Source organism: Solanum verrucosum, unplaced genomic scaffold, assembly GCF_900185275.1.
Source record: "Solanum verrucosum unplaced genomic scaffold, falcon-dt-bn FXZP01000196.1, whole genome shotgun sequence".
In the NCBI taxonomy this organism is placed as follows: domain Eukaryota; kingdom Viridiplantae; phylum Streptophyta; class Magnoliopsida; order Solanales; family Solanaceae; genus Solanum; species Solanum verrucosum.
Window position 1 is genome coordinate 1,447,807 of NW_026020420.1, and position 21,461 is coordinate 1,469,267.

At 31.1% G+C, this 21,461-nt stretch overlaps 4 protein-coding genes across 4 annotated transcripts; 3 read left to right on the forward strand and 1 right to left on the reverse strand.

The window, feature by feature from the left end:
- The first annotated feature begins 1,766 nt into the window (after window positions 1–1,766).
- On the forward strand, window positions 1,767–4,475 carry LOC125806821 (alkane hydroxylase MAH1-like). The gene is made up of 2 exons (XM_049486571.1): window positions 1,767–1,840; window positions 2,844–4,475. Exons 1-2 carry the CDS (start codon window positions 1,838–1,840, stop codon window positions 4,380–4,382), a joined length of 1,542 nt encoding a protein of 513 aa, XP_049342528.1. The 5' UTR covers window positions 1,767–1,837; the 3' UTR covers window positions 4,383–4,475.
- Window positions 4,476–6,268: 1,793 nt separating this feature from the next.
- On the reverse strand, window positions 6,269–10,174 carry LOC125806820 (probable auxin efflux carrier component 1b). Its single transcript, XM_049486570.1, has 6 exons — window positions 8,717–10,174; window positions 7,635–7,905; window positions 7,392–7,477; window positions 7,129–7,286; window positions 6,830–6,906; window positions 6,269–6,461 (listed from the first exon to the last, which is right to left on the reverse strand). Exons 1-6 carry the CDS (start codon window positions 9,819–9,821, stop codon window positions 6,395–6,397), a joined length of 1,764 nt encoding a protein of 587 aa, XP_049342527.1. The 5' UTR covers window positions 9,822–10,174; the 3' UTR covers window positions 6,269–6,394.
- Window positions 10,175–13,689: 3,515 nt separating this feature from the next.
- On the forward strand, window positions 13,690–16,684 carry LOC125806834 (uncharacterized). Its single transcript, XM_049486583.1, has 3 exons — window positions 13,690–14,068; window positions 15,251–15,480; window positions 16,134–16,684. Exons 1-3 carry the CDS (start codon window positions 13,705–13,707, stop codon window positions 16,410–16,412), a joined length of 873 nt encoding a protein of 290 aa, XP_049342540.1. The 5' UTR covers window positions 13,690–13,704; the 3' UTR covers window positions 16,413–16,684.
- Window positions 16,685–18,104: 1,420 nt separating this feature from the next.
- Window positions 18,105–20,497, forward strand: LOC125806835 (uncharacterized). Its single transcript, XM_049486584.1, has 3 exons — window positions 18,105–18,456; window positions 19,234–19,463; window positions 19,960–20,497. The coding sequence occupies exons 1-3, from the start codon at window positions 18,123–18,125 to the stop codon at window positions 20,236–20,238; spliced, it is 843 nt and encodes a 280-aa protein (XP_049342541.1). The 5' UTR covers window positions 18,105–18,122; the 3' UTR covers window positions 20,239–20,497.
- Window positions 20,498–21,461: the final 964 nt, after the last annotated feature.

Consider the following 21,461-nt stretch of genomic DNA (forward strand, 5'->3'; position numbering starts at 1 on the left):
ATGTCGTGATTTAGTTTATGAAATGATTTTTAAATTTATTTTGATATTTTTAATTATATTTAACTCATGATTTAATTTTTTTTTTAATTCATATATGTACAATATTGGTTGAAAAAATGAGTATGCAAATTTTAATTAATAAAAATAAAAATTAAATTAAATTGTATAATACATATTTAAAATGATCTTAATATTAAAAGTGTATTGATACTTATCCTTTTTTCATAATTTGACTCTCAAAAGTACTTTTTTTTAAAATATTAGTCAAACACAATTCGCATATCAAAAACGTTTTTCAAATGAATTAACCAAACACAAATTATTATTTTTTCAAAAACACTTTTTGAAAACCTATATTTAAAAAGTGCTTCAAAAAATGAGCAGCTTTTAGCAGCAATGCCAAACATGTTCTAGTTGAATAAGTTTGTTAGGTTTTAAAATTTTCAGATATAAATCATATTTCATACTTTTATAAAAATACATTTAAATTCTAAATACTTTTTATCATGATTAAACACAACTCCAACTCCCACCCTAAAATTTTCAAAGAAATTTAATTAAATTTAGTTTTCATGCTCAAACGCCACCTACCTTGTTACTCAATATATAATTTTGATTGATTTACTCTTGTTGGTTTTATCATTATAACATTATAAGTAGTTACACTATTTTTTACTTAGATATACAACCTAAAATAAATACAGTAAAATCTCACTAAATTAATATAGGTGGGATCATGAAATACTATTATTTTATAGAGATATTATTTAATCAATAAATAAATATTTTTTAATTTAAAGTGTGTTTTAAAATTCAATGAAGGTTAATTTTGATTACATCAAAATCATTATCTCTTACTATATATATATATATATGAATCATATTTATTGAATTCACATAAAAAATAAATTTATTATATATAAAGTACAGTGAATACATCAAAATCATTGGATCTTACTAAATTATGTGTCATATTTGTTGAATTTATATAAAAAATAAATTCATAAAGTACAATGTATATTATTAAATTATTATAAAATAAATTCAAGATTCAATGATTCATTGTAAAAATAAATTCATTATACATAATATTCATTGTTTATTAATAATCATATATTATTCATTGTATCTTTCACTAGAAACATTCGATGTATGACGGTGAGAGAATAAACTATATAAGCTACATAGAATTCTTTTTGAAACCATATCCATAAATGACTTCTCATTTAAAAGGTATCACAAAATCAACTATGATATATCAAATACGTAAAACATTATGTGAATACAAAAGATATCATTCCATATGCACTCAAACAGATTTATAGTCATGGCAACACCGAAATTTTTGGATGCAATAAAAAAAGTTAGAGATGAGCTTCAACTAGATTTGAAATTTAATAAAAAAAATAATAGAATCATAATTCACTAAATTGTCTTACATATATATTTGTACTTTTAAAGAATAAGTAATTTATAATATTAATGAAACCATATATTTATATAGGGGTCTTCTGAAAATATATTATCTTATCAAATTGAGTAATTTTTTCCATTGGCCCAAATCAAGATCAAAATCTTAAAGAAATTATTAATTTACCGAATATTAATTCAGTGAAATTTTACCGTACAATGTGTGTGCGCTATAAAGAGAGTTTCGTCCCCATATCTATGCACCCAACAAATAGTGTGGTGCTACCGTTGCCGCACTCTACACAACTATATAATAGCCCTTTTCGTTGTGAAAATTAATGTCATTCTTTACTTATAAAACCTCTCTCAATTTTAGCCAAGATTTATAATCAAGAACATATACAACATACAAGCTTCATATTTACTCATGGTATTTTTTCTAAACTTTTATTTATGTTATATAAAAAAAATCTCATTTTCCACTATTTCATATTTTAATTAGTTGTACTTCTTTTGGTTTATTACTAGGAAAGTTAAATAATTACACTCTCTCTATTTACTTGTTTATTTTTTACTTAACACACCTATTAAGAAAATAATAATTGGCATAGTGAGTTTATCATTTTACTCCGTTGATAGAATTCCAAAATCAATTTACTCATTAAAAAGATTCTACCTTTTTCAAAAACATTAACTCTTTAAGTAAATTGAGGGTATAATAGGTAAAAAAATATTTTTTTTTCTTGATTTGTCAAACATAACAAATAAAAAGTTGAAATTGAACAAATAAAAAGGGACAGGAGAGTAGTATTTTGAATTGGAGGTTGTTGGTGTTTGTTAGAAATAAGTTAGGTATATGTATTGTGTATGAATGGTGGCTTTACCTTCTGTGTTCATGTTGTGATTGTTCGCTCCCTACGTTTAAATTTGTTTGTTTGATTTTGATATAAAGTTTAAGAAAGTAATCAATTTTTTTTTAATCTTGTGATTGATATAACATACCATCAATGAGTTCAGTCGATCTCAATACCTTCCGTGCGAAATAGAAAAAAATTAATTTTGGATCTATAATTTTAACGATTTTTAGTGATAAGAATCTAAATGTCAAACTGATCAAATTTTACATCTTAGATCCACATTTTTGTAATAATACACCCATTATCTCAAAATCCTAAATACGCCTCTGCAATTGTGGTGTTAAACTAAAGATACATGGGGTAAAATTAAGCAGATCTTGCCATATCAGTTATGAAGAAAGCTTATTGACTAATGACCTGTTAACTAACAGACTAACAGTAATTTAACTAACTGTCTAACTACTCTCAACATGTGGAATATACTGTAATGTCATTTAATCTTATGGTCTTAACCATATCACGTAAAATTAAAAAAAAACATTAATTTTGACTAATATTTGTCTTAATTTTGTGCAGACACTAATGGATGTTCTTGGTTACTGTGTTATTCCCTTGATAATCCTATGTTTCACTTATTGGTACTTGAAAAATAAATGGACCAAAGCTTCAAAACCAACATATTGGCCCATTATTGGAATGTTGCCTGGATTTGTTCATAATGCTCATAGAATCCATTCATTTTTCACTGATCTTCTCTTAGAAACTAGTAGCAATTTCGAGTTCCGTGGCCCTATTTTCGCCAACATGGACATGTTATTCACTAGTGATCCTGCAAATATCCATCATATCTTGAGTCGAAATTTCTCAAACTATCCAAAGGGACCTGAGTTTCGTGAAATATTCGATATATTAGGAAATGGTATCTTCAATGTTGATTCTGAATTATGGGAGATTCATAGGAAAACAACCATGTCCTTAATGAACCATGCCAAGTTCCAAACTTTGTTACAACGTAACGTATGGGACACGATCGTTAAAGGTATTGTTCCAACTCTTGATATTTTTGCAAAACAGGACACCCCTGTTGATTTGCAAGACATTTTTCAGAGATTTAGTTTCGATACTATTAGTAAAATATTACTTGATCACGATCCCAAAAGTTTGTCTGTAAATCTACCTTATGTACCATGTGAAAAGGCGTTCAACGACATGGTTGATGCACTTTTATATCGACATGTCTTGCCTGAAAGCTGTTGGAAGTTGCAAAAATGGCTTCGAATTGGTAAAGAAAAGAATCTAATGAACGCGTGGGAGGCTCTTGATCAATTCATATATCCTGCTATATCGAAAAGGCAAGAGAAGTTGATGAGTAATAAAATTAAAGACGATGATTTTGACCTATTCAGTGACTATGTCAAAGCATATAATCAATGGATAAATGAAGATGATAAGCATTTGGGAAGTGTAGAAAAATTTCTAAGAGATACTTTCTTGAATTTGATGTTTGCTGGTAGAGACACTACAAGTACAACTCTCACTTGGTGTTTTTGGCACTTGGGTAAAAATCCCTTAGTTGTGAAAAAGATTCGAGAAGAGATTCAACAACAATTCCATCTAAAAGAAGACGAAAGTCTCAAGTTTTTCAACATAGATGAGTCGCGAAAATTGGTCTATCTACATGGTGCATTGTGTGAAGCTCTTAGACTATTCCCACCCGTTTCAATTGAGCATAAATCTCCACTTAAACTTGACGTCCTACCAAGTGGTCATCGTGTGAGTCCAAACATGAAAATATTGATATCGTTTTATACAATGGGGAGAATGGAGAGTTTATGGGGAAAAGATTGTTTAGAGTTTAGGCCAGAGAGATGGATTACTGAACGTGGAGGGCTTAAACATGAGCCATCTTACAAATTTCCAGCGTTTCTCGCAGGGCCAAGGACTTGTGTTGGGAAGGAAATGGCATTCATTCAGATGAAAATGGTGGCAGCTACCATGATATACAATTACAATATTCAATTATTGGAAGCACAAACAATTTCACCAACAGCTACTGTTGTGATTAGAATGACAAATGGTTTGATGGCTAAAGTAGTTAAAAGGGTTGCTATTTAGTTCAAATGAATGCTAGTGAGAAGTGTGTTTCATTTCCTATAAATAAATTGTATGTTTAGACTTCAAGTTTTGAATAAAATTTGTCTTTCCTTTCTTAAACTCGTAACATTCCTAAAGAAATATGATGAGATGAATATGAATAGGATTTTTAAGCTTTAAATTAGAGATTTTGTTTAAGTTATGAAAATCGAGAAATTTTTAGTAGTGTTGCACCCTTAAATGAGTTTTAAATGGGATGAATCTGAATTGATAGGAGCAATGAAAATCGATATATCAAATCAATCACTCTACATAAATTAAAAATGAGGCGTAATAAATTAAAATGTTAGTTACACACTTACACTAGACACCACTATGCTTTAAAATTAAAGTATATTTACACACTTTTTTGGTTTTTCATTTGTTGTCCGAAATTATTATTAGAGCCAGATTATATGGGCAGAATGAGATAGAAGTGGGGGGGTCTCACAATAGAGAAAAGACAATAAATTTGAAATATTACTTATGAAACTCTTCCACCACCACCCCCCCCCCCCCCCCCTATTTTCATTAGAAAAGTCAGTTTTCTCTTTTTTTGTTTAAGAAATTTATTTTCATAAAAATGATATTTTTCAAAATATATTGACCAACCAAAAATAAAAAAATAAAAAACATTTTGCAGAAAAAAGTTTTTCTTTTTATCAAATACATTCTTGATCTTAACGAATATAAATAAGGCCTAACAAAAATAAATTGAAACGAACAATGTAGTATGTAGTATGTACCACCACCGCCCTACACAGCTATATATCATCAAAAATTTGCACTCAAGGGCCTTGATGTAATTAGTTATGTCAGTATGAGCTCACGGGTTCGAGTTGTGGAAACAATCTCTTACCTACCGAAATTGAAAGACTAATATTATAATTCCTATTTCAAAAGTATTTCCTTTTGTAAGTAAATACTTACGTACTCCATGTATAAGTCAAATAATATTAATTTTTTATAATATTATATTATACCATATCATGTATTAATTTATTTCAGAACAGAAAAAAATAATCAATTTTTGTCATTTTTTCAATTTGATAATCCCAATTAAGGGAATATTCTTCCACTTTTTTATGACAAAGTTAAAAAACAGTGGACCGCGCAATGAGAAACAACAATGGCAAGTGTTCAGTGTTCCAAAACAAAACACACATGAAGCACGCCATTCAGAATGTGTCAGACAGAGGGAAAGAAAATTCCGAATTTTACGTAAATTATTAGTTTATTTTTAAATTATTAACAAACTTAAAAGTATCATTTTATTTAATTAATTGAATTTAAAATACACTTTCAATTTTGCAATATGAATGAAATACACACTTAAATTTCTCGCCAAGTATAGAGTGTTTTTAACACTTTTCTTGACTTTTTAATAAGAGTTTCATGATCCCACAGGAGTTTGAGATTACTTACTGTGTCATGTAACAAATTGAGATGTATCTAAGTTTAGTTAGTCAAATATTCGAATGTTTTTAAGGCTATTAATAGTTAAGGAGACGAAACTAATAACTTGCGCCAAAATTAAAAATACATTTTCTACTAATTTCAAAACTATATATATGAAAATAATTTTTAAGCTATATATTTTGTACAACTTGATGCATCAATTATGTTGAAATTAGTTATGATATTGATATTAATTACATTTTTTCATTTTTATTACTTTATCCTAAAATAATCAATTTTAATACTATTGTTCCACATTCTGATCGGGATAACTTATCGCGATTAATTATTAATTATGATATAACTTATTCCGATAAGGTCCTAAACTGGAGAAATGAGTTTTCACTTTCTTCATGAAAAACAACTAATTAAGTTAGTAAATAACATTGCACAATACAAAAGGTTCAAAACTAGAAGGGATAATAAAGAGACAACAAAATAAATTTAATTTTGTTGGAAGCCATAAAAAAGCAGTGGCAAAAAAGTCATTTCCTTTTTAGATTAACAACTTCTCTGCAGCTTTACTCTCTTCAGTATCAAAGCCCCAACAAAATGTAGTACACTAAAGTGATTGGAAGGGCTATTAACATGCCAAATATAACCCTGCAAAATCACCAATACCAATATTACAAGGCAACCGATCGAAACCCGAAAAATACCAAGTTATTACTAAAGTGTATATACTTCATGCAACGTCTATATATGTTGCTCGAACTCTTCAAAAATGTTGTTAGTTGTGTTGGATTGTCCAATAGTAGTTCATTTTCAGAGAGTCCGAGCAACAATATAGGGCATCGTGGTTGTCTTTCAGGAACAAAACGAAATGAAGAGTTTTAAGTTCTATGCAACGACAAGTGCTAAACCAAATCAAAATCAGATAATTGTAGGTGAATAATTCGTTGGAATGAGTCGAAATGCACGTAACAAGTAAGAAATGTTTATAGTGATATATAAGTTTGTGGAGTCCTTACCCTGTGCTAAGTATATCAGGATGAAGATTGTATTCTTTTGCAAAGACAAAAGGAACAATTCCTTGAGGTAGAGCTGCCTGAAATATTAAATATACGAAACGATTACAACAACAACATACCGAGTGAAATAACAAAAGTGGGGTATGGGGAGAGTAGAGTATTGTCGGACCTTATCCCTACCTCGTGGAGGTAGAGAAGTTGTTTCTGAAGGAAACTCGGCTCAAGTGAAACAAATCAAATTAGTTATGAAAAGAAAAACGAGAATGAATATGCAAAGGATAACCTTTTAGGTCCTTTACCTGAACTATTGCAATATGCAAAAGAACACCTCGAAGTCCAATAGCGAAGGAGGCAGCGGCCATGACTGCTGGACCGCTGATGAATCTCACTGCCATAGAGAAGGCAGCAATTGTTTTTCCACAGGAGATCATTTTAGGCTGCAACGCCATGAACAAACCTGAAGTTTACGGAAACAAATGAGTTCCAACGACCATTAATTTTACCATAAGCATAGGCCAATGGTTAGTACTATTGTGAATGTTAGTAAGAATAAACGTCATACCAAGACTAAACATTGCCATTCCAAGACCAGCATCGGAGAGAATTGATATCGACTTAGCAAAAATCAAAGGCATCTGAATGTTCCACCTGAAACCATATCAATTATTTAGTAATTGAGTTAAATAAACCAGAATGGAATGCGGATGACTTATATAGCCGACTACAACTAGTTTGAGATTCAAACATAGTACATTGATACATGTATCGGAATACGTTTAAGTCAAGGAAACTTCAGTGTGCATACCGGAATGAGATCAAGGACCAAGCGAGACCAAGGAGACTAGAATAAGTATTCGGGTTCCTAATGAGTTTTCGCCACACCATAATCAGAATAAGTCTGGTCATCACACTAGCAGCAGGCATAGCAGTAGCCTTAGTTTCATTAGCAGTCTTAGGAAACAGCTCGGCTGTAGAACTTGATCCAAGCTTCTTTAGCACCGGCTCTTCTCGATGACATCCATTGGAGTTATTTTTATCCCCGAGAGAAAACTCTTCTCGACCAAAATCATCATAATCTAATGCACAAAAGATTATGAAATCAATCATTAATTATAAAAGAAAAGTACCTAACTTGCTGAAGGAAAATGAGGAGCATAATATGAACGCGACCTTTTGATAACATTGTTGTCCTCAACACAAACTATACACATATAGTTCAAAAGGTTAAAAGTACATATAATTATTAAAAAAGCACACATGTTATCTCAAAAAATTAGTAATTGTGGTGATTCTTGCACTCTATAACTCAAAATTCTGGATTGTATACCCATACAAACGATAATTTTAAGTAATGCAAGCATTGTCGCGAGGAGACAAAAGTGGATCATAATTTCAGGAATTTCCTTGAGAAAGGACAAAGCTAGACCTCAAACAAGAAAACTATAGTAGAATGCCACCAATAATGCAGCAGGCTCAACAAAACAAAAACAGTTCATTCACATATTTCTCTCTGCTCTGATATGCGAAAGAACTAGTCTTTCGTAAACAGCCTCTCTACCTCCGTCAAGTAGGGGTAAGGTGTGCGTGCACTCTATCCTCCTCAGACCCCACATATTTCTCTCTAGTGAATCACAAATTAAAAAATCTCTAGACCAAGCATAGAATCACAAAAACAAAAGTGTACTCATCCCAAGACAATACAACCAAAACCAACTAAATTATTAAACAGAAAAGGACATATGACCACATGCTATCTCATTAAAATAGTGTACTCAACCAAGACAACATAACCAAAACCAACTAAATTACAAAATAGTACTTAAAAGACATGAGTTTTTAGACATGTTGAAAATATGGCATAGTAAATAATGGAAGTGTGTGCCCAACCTTTTGAGTGATGTCCAATTCCAAGCTCATTACCAAAGTCACCTCCCCTGAACACATGAATCCCTCCTTCAGATACTGGTGAAGCAGTTGAACTCCAAACAAACATATGAAGATCTTTTCCACTTTCTGTCCCATTAGCCTTCTTTTTCGTCCCCGGTCCTCCGGTCACCGGAGAAAAAATCCCAGCATTAGTAGGTGCAGGGTACCCTACATTAGTCTTCCCAAATCCACTCTCCTCATCAAATCCCAAGTTACCAAAATTTGATGTCCTAGGACTCATATTTGCATTATTTTTCCCATTCACCATTGAGTATATATCATTATGGTTAAAATTTGAATCTCTAGGGGTCATATTTCTTGAAGATTGCAAAGAGTAAATCTCAGCATTAGACAAATTGGATGGTCTTGGTGTCATGGAAAGACCACCAGTGTTATGACCATGTGACATTCTTGAAAATATTTCAGACCTTGAACTAGTTGATTTCCTAACAACTACATGAAGTTTCCCATCATCACCAACTTCAGCTTGAGTTTCTAATGGTTCTTTTCCATCTAATGAAAGAACATCAGAATCAATTTTAAATGAAACAATTGATCCTCCAGTATCAGGAAACTGTTCAGCAATAAGCATTCTAGCACCTCTATACTCAAACAAGAAAAGCATCAAAGTGTACCAAATGATACATTGAAGAACAACAATTTGAACCATTAAACTCCCTGAGGCATCACCATACATCCCTTTTAACAAAGGGATTCCCATAACTAAAGTATTAGGCAAAGTTGAAAGGGAAAACAAAGTAATGGACCATTCAAGAGACCCCCTTGAGCTAATTCTTGACCAAATAGCTAAAACAACAAGAACAATGACTTTTTGTAAAGTGTCAGCAGCTATGAACCTGTAGTTCATAGCATAAGGATTGTTAGAAGCAATGAAGTGAAAAGATAGCAATGGAACTGCAAAAAGAGCTACAAATCTGTTGATTCCTGAACATTGATCTGGACTAAAAATCTTCCACCATTTCACTGAGCCATATGCCAATATCATAGCTACATAAAGTGGAACTACAGCAGTTAGAACATGGTAAAGGTCTGAAACTGTTATCATTTTCCCCCCCTAAAATATCAGAATATGGCTTTTGGGGGGCACAAAAATCAAATGGGGTTCACAAAAACACAATAAAAATCCACAAACTTTCCCTCATGAAACACTTTTTTTTCTCAAGATTAGCTTAAAAACAGAACAAACCCCAAATCAGAATATGGCTTTGAGTACCAAAAAAATGGAAAAAACACAAAAAAGATTCAAACTTTCTTTCATGAAACTCATTTTTTTCATTCAAGAACTTATTAATGAACCCCAAAAACAGAAACAACTTGTGTTTTTTCTCTTCTGCTTTAACTCTCAGCTATAGGCAACTGAGACAAAGTAATAACTCAATGAGCTAAAAACAGTTCATTTTTTTTCAGCTAAAGAATGAAATAGTATATCGGAATAGTTATTAAAGAAGTGTTATTTAAGAGGAAAATTTTGTATAGAAAAAAAGGGAGAGAAGAAGGACGAGGTTTTTGTGGGAATTTATGTGATAGTGATTTGTTTGTTTATGGGAATTAAATGGCAGACAAAGATATAAAAGCTGAGGGCTTTTGGGAAGCTTTCTTTTTAGTCTTTTTATGATACATATACACTTATAAACGTATCGAATGGTAAGTACTCTTTCATAGTTAATCACGAGAGTTTTAAATTTGAATTTCATGAATAAGAAATTGTCTTTGTTAAAAGACCATTTTTTATCTCACGTATGATTTTTCAGTGTAAAATTTAAATTTAGTTAGGCTCTATTATAATTATCAAATATTAAATAAAAAACTAAAAAGAAATATTTATATTTTTGTTTTGATTCGATATTCGATGATCATACTGAATTTTTGTTTTCAAATCAAACTTGTATGATTTTTTATAAAACGTCTCACATCTTTAAAATATTCTATATTTCTTATATAATTTTGAGGAACTTTCACATATAGCAAATATAAAAATTATATTTGTATGTTGTAGCTATAGTTTGCATAACTGCGCTTCATAGCAAATTTTATGTTTGCTATAGAACTTTTGATTTGTATAATTCACTACAAACATTCAATTTTATACAAATTGTTTAGTTTTGTATAAATTCATTTATACATTGTAATTTATATAATAAGATATGTATTTGTATAATTATAAATGTATAGGACGAAAATATATGTATTTGGATTTATATATACACTTTTCTCTTGCTTTATACAAACACAAACGCATTTTATACATTTTATACCGAAATGTATAAAATAACTAATTGTATATCGAAAATGACTAATTCTACCGAATCATATGACAAAAAAAGTGGATGTTTACTGTGAATTACAATTAAAATAAATTATGACTATATCATTTAATTTGAATTAATAATTTGTTATTTCATACAATTTTCCCCATAATTTTACCCCAAACAAAGTAGCAGTAGTATTGCAAGGAGTTTGGCACAATAGTCAAAATGGATATGACATATTAGGATTCAAATCTCAATAAAGAAACCAAAGTTAAAAGTGATTTTTCTTGACATACTAAGATTTAGTAGGCATAATTTTTTATTATGTACTGTTGATAGAAGATACGATCATGTTTAAATCCAATTTGGGGCATATTTACAGTAAGATAAGTTGAGTAACTATTCGGACTCCGTGAGAATGATCAGTTGAACATTTTTTATTAAAAAATAATACTCACATATATATAGAATATAAATCATAATTTTTATAAAAAATATATTAAATCTTGAATATCCTAACATATAAGTCTTAAGTTTAATCCTTGTGTTCAACATTATGTTATTTTTTCACTAAAAGAAATTCCTTTTTCAATGGCTAAACATTCTTAACGAACTTTTTGATTTCGCCATGAATATAATCAATAAATTCACCAAAATTCATTCTTTATGTGTGATAATATTCTTTTATAAAAATTCATAAACTTTAAATTTCGAATCTGTCTCTTCTGTATTGAATTAGTGAAAATGCATGCAACCTAATCTAAACATTCTCACTACAATAAAGAGCATATATATTGGTTTATATATCTAAAAGGAATTAATCTATCGAAAACAATCTCTTCTAACTCTAAAAGAAGGATGCAAAGTCTGTATATATTATATTTTTCTCAGACTTCACTTATAAGACTAAGTCGGATTAATATATTATTATTGTTGTAAAAAATAGAAAACATGAATAGAAAGTGGGAATAATAGTAGTTATAAAGGTAAGCAAAAAATATCAAAGCAGCATCAATTTTGATTCTCCATGAGAGTGAAAAGACCAAACAGCATCTCAGAGAAAAGGAAAGAAGAGAAACTGCAATTCAGAGAACTTTGTGATAAAATATTATTATTAACCTTTTAAAAGATTCGAACAAACTACTTTTTCTCATAAATTATTTAAAAATATTCTACATGACTCATTCTTTACAAATATAGTCAGTGTCTACTACCTTTGTCAATGTCAAAAATGAAACTCATTTTTCAACCCGTTCGATATTTACATCAAATTATATTAAATTATTATAATTAAGTAATTTATTAAAGTAAGAATGCATGTAAATGAGTTATAATTAAATGCTGAAAATATGTGTAAATATGAATAAGTTTTTAACTTTGATAAACTCAGTAAATTTTAATATGTGATAGTAATATGTTTAAGTATTATTTATTAATGATTATCATGAAAATACACTTATAATTACTTGATAATTGATTTGTGTAAAAATTGTAAGTACAATAATTAACTTAAAATATACTTTAAAGGCAGCTAAAAAGCTGTTTTCCACAAAGTTACTTTTGTCAGGCTACTGCTTAAAGGTTGCTGGAAATGGATGGAATTAGATTAGTGTGTTGGTGATTTTGTGTTGTTTGGTTTACCCTCAGTATTAAACTTTTTTTTTCAAATTATTTTTCGAGACTTGATACTAAACATCATTTAACAGAGTTAGTTTGGTAAAATATTTATATTAATAATTATTTTTTAATAAATATGTCAAGTTAAAGCGTGACAAGTAAAAGTGAATGAACAGAGTAATAAAAGGATGATACTACTATATTATCATTTAACTTTATTTAATTTAATACTTTAAGAAATGTGTGAGATGATAAATAATATTTAATAGCAAGGGTAAAATAGACACAAAAAATAAATTATCTCTTTATTTTCTAAATTGGACAAGTGTTGTTGGACAACTAATTCTAATATAATGGACAACTATTGCTGAAATGAGGGAATAACACATTCATCTCCCTTTTAGTTATTAGTTAAATGACCACGATTTAAAGCTTATTTTTGAGCATATTGAAAATTTAAGAGAGATCATTAGATCGTAGTCTTACAAATATTAGATGATGAAAAAAATCAAATTTTTTATGCTCCATATATGAGTGAATATAATTCCCGAGTTTAATATAGTTAAAAGGATAATTTTCAAGAGCTATATTTGTAGAATCATAATAACGTCAACATGTGTAATCCCACAAGAAGAAATATTTGCATAAATCAAACTTTTTGTTTTCCTCATCACAAAGTATCTTGGTAGAGGCAGAGGTAGAGTACAAGAGACAAATAAATAGAACGAAATAATAACTTATTTTTATAAGAGTAACGATATTTTAATTTATAGAACATCAATGAACTCGAATAATTTGACAAATCACATATATAAATGTATGTCCAAATAAATAGTTTGTAATTGTACACATATACAATTGGTGAGATTGAAAATAGACGATTTGAATAGATTTATACGTCTAACAAAAACCAAAGAGCATAAATCGAAATAAGTACAAGACTCTCTCAAGTCATTCATCCAAAAGCTATACAACACTCAAAATGAAAGGACAATATTGTCATTTAAATTTTTTCATACTATTTCTATAGCGACAGACAGAAAAAATAAAATAAAAAATTTAATGGAGAACCATGCTGAAGTAGGACGCCAGCTGGAGCCATGGGGAGAACTCGCCGGAAAAGTGGTGATGGTCACCGGAGCTTCGTCGGGAATCGGTCGAGAATTTTGCCTCGATTTATCAAAAGCTGGTTGTAGAATCATCGCCGCCGCTCGCCGTATCGATCGATTGAAATCTCTATGCGATGAGATCAACGGAATCAGCTCGAATTCCTCGAACGAATCGACAGTTTCAAGTCAGGAGCTTCGAGCCGTAGCGATTGAGCTCGACGTTAGCGCGAACGGTGCTGCCATTAAAGCCGCCGTACAGAAAGCTTGGAACGCCTTTGGACGTATCGATGTTTTGGTAAATAACGCTGGAATTCGAGGTGAGATTGATAAATTGACGAATTTTTCTTCTGAATTTTTGATTGCACGATATTCGAGGTGATTTTGAGAATTTGATTGTGTTGTTTTGAATTTCTGATGCATAAATGTTTAACAATGAATATGGCAATTGAGTAGTTAATTGTTCAAAAGTTTTATTTTGAAGTTGTACTGTTGATCAACATTAGAAAGATTATTTATACTGTAAAAGTTTAATTATTTGCACAAATTTTAGTTAAATTAAAAGGCCATTTGTTGAAGGAATAGTTTGTGGAAGAAGAGGAGATGTGTCGATGTTCCAGTACCGTAGTGTGAGAGGTTGGCGATGCGCGGGTTGAAGCCTGAAGGAGAGCTGGAGTTAGGTGGAAGAAGTATTGAGGAGAGTTGATTTGACAGGATATGGTGCGTTTTAGCTTAATGAGGACATGATATTGGATAGGAGAACATGGAGGTTGTGAATTAGGGTAAAAAGTTAGGTAGTCGAACCTATGTGGAAAAAGAAAAGTGATATAGCTAGGTACTTATGTGAAAGTTGATGCATTCTAATGTGTATATGAACTTTGTCCATGATTTATATTTTTAGTTGCTATCAACCTTAATTAATGAGTTAATGAATAGCTATTTTGGGCAGATATCAGAAATCCAATTGAATACAACTATTAATGTAAGAAATTCTTTCTCCAAGCTTGTCAATGGAAGATGTTACTGTTTTTGATGACTTTCGAATGCTGCTTTTGGTGCATGTTTTAAGTTTTGAAAATGTCCAGCTGACTTCCAGAAGAGAAGTTCTTTTTGGGTTGTTGTGGGTTGGGGGGCGGTTTGTGATGGTTCATAGCCAGTGACGGAGCCAGAAATTTTAATAAGGGGGTTCAAAATCTAAGAAGTAAACACACGAACTAGTGGAAGGGTGTTCGACATCTATTATACATACCTAAAAAATAATTTTAACCATGTATAAATAGTAATATTTTTCGCCGAGGGGATTCGGATGAACCCCCTCATTATATGCTGCCTCCGCCCCTGTTCATAGCAAGGGTGGGGACAAGTAGGGCGAATCGGAAGAAAATTAAGTTGTTTAGGACTTCTATAGCATCATCTTTGCCCATGGAGGCTGGAGCCTATCTCCTTTCTTACCTTTTAGTAATTGGTTGTGTGATGACTAATCTGTCATTTGTTTCTTATAGGCACTGTGCACTCTCCGCTGAATTTGTCAGAGGAGGAATGGGAGAAGATCTACAATACGAACCTAAGAGGGGCATGGTTGGTGACCAAATATGTTTGTATACATATGCGTGCTGCTAACCAAGGAGGATCTGTTATTAATATCTCTTCTACCGCTGGTCTTAATCGTGGAAAATTACCTGGCAGTCTTGCTTATGCTTCTTCAAAGGATGCTCTTAACAGCATAACAAAGGTAGTGTCTTGGTTTTTCTATACTATGTGATCCTTTGAGATTTAAAAATTTAAGCTTGCTTCATCGAAATTGCATGAAGTTATATGAAGACAGGCATACATGACTTTTCTAAGTTAAGCAGTCCCTTTTGTCAGCTTGAAGCACACAAATTTCATACATGATATGTTATGTTTCTGACTTCGGTAGCTCCTTGAACAACGATGGAGAAAAGGAAGATAAATTCATAAACAACCTTAGAGAATGCATCTAAATGTGCTGGAAACATATAAAAATATGGTCCAACATATTGAGAATATATATATATAAGGAAGAGTGCTCTAGGATAGTTGCCACACACTTTACATATGTGATGGGATGCCTTACACACTTCAGTCTGTTGGCTGTGATTCTTTGTAGCTTTCGCTTTTAAGATATTACTCTTGGCGTTGTCGCTAATACTTAATGGTTGTTAGTGCTAGACAACATAAGCAAGATGGTTTAACTTTCCGAAATGTACTATAAAATCCTTCTCATTAGGTCTCATCCATTCAACTTTGGCAGCAGTCTGATGCAACGTCAAGTGTATAGTAATGCACACTATAATACTTTTGTATGTGTTTCTTCTCGTTCTGATTTACAGCCTCATAAATCATTGTATTCTTCAAATGTAACAGGTGATGGCCATCGAATTGGGACCATACAAGATCAGAGTGAACTCAGTATCACCAGGAGTTTTCAAATCTGAGATAACAGAGCGCCTCATACAAAAGGACTGGTTTAAAACTGTTGCATTGAAAACCATTCCCTTGAGAACGCATGGAACGTCAAATCCTGCTTTGACTTCAGTAGTACGTTATTTAATCCACGATTCCTCAGAATATGTTTCAGGCAACATTTTCATCGTAGATGCTGGAGCTACTTTACCAGGTGTCCCAATTTTCTCATCCCTCTAGTCATAGAGGAAACTAAATTTGTTCAGTTTGTGTATACGATTTTCGTATTTCATGTTAGTTTGCTTAAGATATGTTGTGGCCTTGTTCCACTAGACGTTACTCAGTCATGTTAGAGGCTTCATAGATAAATCGTAATTTATAGACCTGATCCGGAGCAAGAGACATGTTCTTGTTGATAGGCTGCAGATTGAGTTCATATTTTTTTCCTTTCATTCCCTATAACTCAAACTTGTGCAGAATATATTTGAAGTTACATTCACTCGTTATTAAGATTCTTTTGAGTTCATATTCGAAGTGTCACTAACAACAAGATGAAAATCTAGTCAATCAACTATGCTATTAAGATTTCCTAAGTTACATTCACTCGTTAATAAAGTAACGTTAATTTTTTATGTTATGCTTTATTATATTTCTTGTCGTTGTTCAGATTTATTTAATTAAATTTTACGTATATAATAGTAACTGATTATTTTATATCAAAGTTTGGAGTGTGGTGGGTGGTTGTTATGGAAATGAAAGTTGAAGGGAAAATAAGAGGAAAAATCGGAGAAATTGTAAAGTGGAAGAAAAGAAGTAAATGTAAAGAACAGAGAAAAGGAGAAGAAGCTAGATGGAAATTGATTATTATTTTTTTAAAATCATACCGTATCATTAGTATATTATTTTAAATTTTAGTACTTCCCCATTTTACAAATATTATAAAATTAAAAAATATTTTTTGTAATTTAAAATTGCAAAATTCATAAATTTTCTTTATTTACTTAAATTTTATTCACAATTAAAATCAGGTATATAAACTAAAACGAAGAAAATATTTTTATTAAAAATAATTGCTCTCTTCGTTCCTTTTTAGTTATCATAGTTTCTTTCTTAAGAGTCAAACAATATAAATTTTGACTAACGTTTTAAAATGTAATTTTTCATCATATTGATTATAAAAAAAAATTGCAAACTTTTTGTGTAGTTTTTTAATATCTAAATTATTATTTTAAAATATTTAATTAATGTTATCTGATTTAGCTTTGAAAATTAGTCAAACTGACTCTAAAAAAACACAACATGACGATTAAAATAAACATATGAAATATATTTAACACATGCTTGACGGTTGACCACATTAGTTTTATTATTAGTCAAAGCATGGTCAACATAAATAATTATCTAGTCAAGTCTAGGTCGTTAAATGAGAAAACCGGAAATCAAGAGGCAACTTCAAATATTCGAATATATGTCAATTGATAAAAATAAATAAATATAAAATGCATCTATTGTATATATAATTTTTAATATTTAACTATAATTAAGTAATAATATATAATAGTATTTTAAAGTTAATTTATCAATTCTTAATATTAACTACTTGTCTAATTAGATACTCTCTCCCTTCATTTTTATTTATCTGAATATGTTAAAAATGACAAGTAACGGAGTTGAATGTTCGTTGTTTGGTTTTCTTGTTAGGATGGATGGACAAGAATATTTAACGTACAAAATATATTTTGGGATTAATTAGTTTCCGTAAAATAGTTCTTCATCATTATTTTGAGTTTTTATTTCTTATTCCACTTACCAAACATCGTCAAGGGTAATATTGTCATTTAATTCATCTAACAACCAAATTCAATGTACCATTCATTCTCTATATATATATTTAGTAGTAACTCCACTACTCATTACTAACATAGCAAAAAACAAACACAAAAAGGGAAAATGGAGAAGCATGCTAAATCCGTGCGCCAGCTGGAGCCATGGGTAGAACTCGCCGGAAAAGTGGTGATGGTTACCGGAGCTTCATCGGGAATCGGTCGAGATTTCTGCTCCGATTTATCAAAAGCTGGTTGTAGAATCATCGCTGCCGCTCGTCGAATCGATCGATTGCAATCTCTATGTGATGAAATCAACTCGAATTCGAGTCAGGATTTACGTGCCGTAGCGATTGAGCTTGACGTTAGCGCTAATGGTTCTGCCATTGAAGCCGCCGTACAGAAAGCTTGGGATGCATTTGGACGTATCGACGGTTTGGTTAATAACGCCGGTATTCGAGGTGAGATTGGCTGATAAATTGTCAAATTATTGAATTGAATTCAGTATTTTAGCGTATCCAAGTATTAGGGATAGTTTAGGAACCAAAAATAACTGATAGTTTGAACTTGAAATGACTAATAGTGAATATGAAACTCGCAAAAAAGTCGTATCTTTGACCAGTATAATATAATTTCAACTATTTTCATAAATTTTAGTTGAATTTTGAAAGGTCATTATCAAGGAGTTATATGTACAAATTTTGGATTATTTTTTTTCTGAAAGAATAGTTTGTGGAAGAATAATTTCCATTTGAAATCATTTCTTCAAAAAAAAAAAGTAGGTCCAATTTTTTCAAAAAATTGTGTACATAAACTTTTTGAAAATGAAAACGATTTGCAAAATATTACTAAAATATTTCCACAAATTATTTAAAAATGGATCAGAGATTAGACACTATCGAGCAAAAGATAATATATAAAAAATAAGCCAATTTGTATCTTTTGGTGGATATTACTATTTGTTGCTTAGGTAAAAAGTTTTGTACCTAATATTCCAATGTGTATGTGAACTTTGTCCATGATTAGTATTTCGAGTTGCTATCAGCCTTAATTAATAAGCGGTTGTTTGTTAGCTGGTTAGAGTTATGCAGATATTAGCTATTCATTATAGATCATGTCGATTTTTTCAAAGTGGTACTAGTTTGATTGGGAAATGATTCCAGAATATGTGAAAGAGATTTGTTACGTTTTAGTATTTGTCTTTGTGTAATGTCTAATCTATCTGTTTTATCTTATAGGCAGTTTGCATTCTCCACTGGATTTGTCGGAGGAGGAATGGGAGAAGACCTACAAAACGAACTTAAGAGGGGCATGGTTGGTGACCAAATTTGTTTGTAAACATATGCGTGCTGCTAATCAAGGAGGATCTGTTATCAATATCTCTTCTATCGCTGGTCTTAATCGTGGACAATTACCAGGTGGTCTTGCTTATACGTCTTCAAAGGAAGCTCTCAACAGCATTACAAAGGTAGTGTCTTGTTTTTCTTATACAATGTGGTTTGTATATACATTTAAATGCTCTGGAAACATACGTATATAGATTCACATATTTGTTGTGCAAAATGGTTTGAGAATACATATAGTAGTGTAGCACTAACAAAGAGTGAGTACTTTTAACATAGTTGCCACACAACGCTCTTGTGAACTATGATCGAGCCAGAAATGTGGATCTAGTTATGGTAAATGTGGAGGCGTCAATGAGAAATCTAAGCAGATAACATTTCTAGTTGTCTTACTACCTTGTTAAACTTTATATATGTGATGCCTCGCGCATTTCAGTCATTTGGCTGTGATTCTTTTATAGTTGTTTATAACTTATGCTTCATATATATTACTTGTGGCATTGTCCAAGATGTTCTACCTTCGGAATGTACTCTGAACTGTGTTGTAATGCACCTCTGTATTGTTTTCTTCTCGTTCTGATTTACAACCTGATCAATCGTTGTATTCTTCAAACGTAACAGGTGTTGGCCCTCGAATTGGGACCATACAAGATCAGAGTGAACTCAATATCACCAGGACTTTTCAAGTCTGAGATAACAGAGGGTCTCATACAAAAAGACTGGCTTCAAAACATTGAACTGAGAACTATTCCGTTGAGAACACATGGAACATCAAATCCGGCTTTAACTTCAGTAGTACGTTATCTGATCCACGATTCCTCGGAATATGTTTCAGGTAACATGTTCATAGTAGATGCAGGAGCTACTTTACCCGGTGTCCCGATTTTCTCATCCCTCTAGTTATAGAGGAAAACAAAATAGGAAAAAAAGGATGGAAAATGGAAATGTTAGGGAAAGAACAGAGGCTTGACTTTGGTTGCCTAAAGAAATTTTATGTTTTCGTTTGACATATTTATGGTAAAGAATGTTTTTTTTGTGTGCATGGAATTGTTTTTTATTTGTATAGCTCCATCATTGATTGAAATTAATTAAACTCCTATGAAGTAAAGTTTATTGTTTTTATAAGGATTATGTGTTACTGAGACTTATTTCTTCTGCTCAACGGCTTTAATAGTGGATGGCAGTGTTAGAGATGATGTACTTTTATTTACATAATTATGTTTAACACATGTTCTTACTTTGATTTTATCGCTTAATCAGGATAACCCGATTATAGTTTGATATAAACATCGAGATGAATAATTTTTAATGTAACATCTTTATTTATTTTTATTGTGGATTTGTAACAAGACCACCACAATCTTCGACTTAGCTCCCAAAGGTAGTTCATCTGGCCTTTCCCAACCTATACAAGAAGAGTGGAAGATAACGAAAGGGAGATATAATCTAACTAAATACGTTCCATTTAGCATATCAGTCGGGCCGATTTGATTTGTTGTTATCTATAGATGGAGAGATAACTTATGACGTATTCGATCCCGATATTTCTAAAAAATATTTCTCCGGAGAAATAAAATAAATAAATAAACCATATAACAATTATATTTTTCTTTTCTATATATTAGAAGAGAGAGTTTCAACATGTCAGATTGGTGACATTAGATGAAAGTTTAAGGGTATAATAGTATTTTCCTAGATCAATTTGTTTCAAAGAAATTGTGTTTTCTGCTTTATTCTTTAGACCACATTAACAAGTCCATAAAAAATCCATCATTTTCTGTTAAATTACAATTGATGCCATCCACTGATATATCATTCATTGTGATTGGGACCCATTGAACTACACTTGTGAAGCTGTGGTCATTAATGGTGATTGGGACCCATTGAACTACACAGTGATTTGCTCCCTCAATTTTTGCCTTATTTTTTTTAATACTAGATATGGGACCTGTGCCAGCACGGGGCCCAATATATGTTACTGTTACTGTTTCTGTTTCTGTTTCAATTTATGTGGTACATATGAAATTTGAAGTTAATCATTTTTTTAGTATGTCTTTATATATTTTAAGTTGCTAATTATTTTTATTTAGAGTATGTTTTACGTAAATATATTATAAATCACA

Bases quoted from the DNA above. Each gene is read 5' to 3' on its own strand.
- LOC125806820 (XM_049486570.1), bottom strand. From the start codon at position 9,821: ATGATAACAGTTTCAGACCTTTACCATGTTCTAACTGCTGTAGTTCCA. The intron at 7,478-7,634 runs GTATGCACACTG...ATATGGTTTCAG, and splicing joins TGGTCCTTGATCTCATTCCG to GTGGAACATTCAGATGCCTT. The intron at 6,462-6,829 runs GTAAGGACTCCA...GTGATTTTGCAG, and splicing joins CCTGATATACTTAGCACAGG to GGTTATATTTGGCATGTTAA.
- LOC125806834 (XM_049486583.1), top strand. From the start codon at position 13,705: ATGGAGAACCATGCTGAAGTAGGACGCCAGCTGGAGCCATGGGGAGAA. The intron at 14,069-15,250 runs GTGAGATTGATA...TGTTTCTTATAG, and splicing joins AAATAACGCTGGAATTCGAG to GCACTGTGCACTCTCCGCTG. The intron at 15,481-16,133 runs GTAGTGTCTTGG...CAAATGTAACAG, and splicing joins CTCTTAACAGCATAACAAAG to GTGATGGCCATCGAATTGGG.
- LOC125806835 (XM_049486584.1), top strand. From the start codon at position 18,123: ATGGAGAAGCATGCTAAATCCGTGCGCCAGCTGGAGCCATGGGTAGAA. The intron at 18,457-19,233 runs GTGAGATTGGCT...TTTATCTTATAG, and splicing joins TAATAACGCCGGTATTCGAG to GCAGTTTGCATTCTCCACTG. The intron at 19,464-19,959 runs GTAGTGTCTTGT...CAAACGTAACAG, and splicing joins CTCTCAACAGCATTACAAAG to GTGTTGGCCCTCGAATTGGG.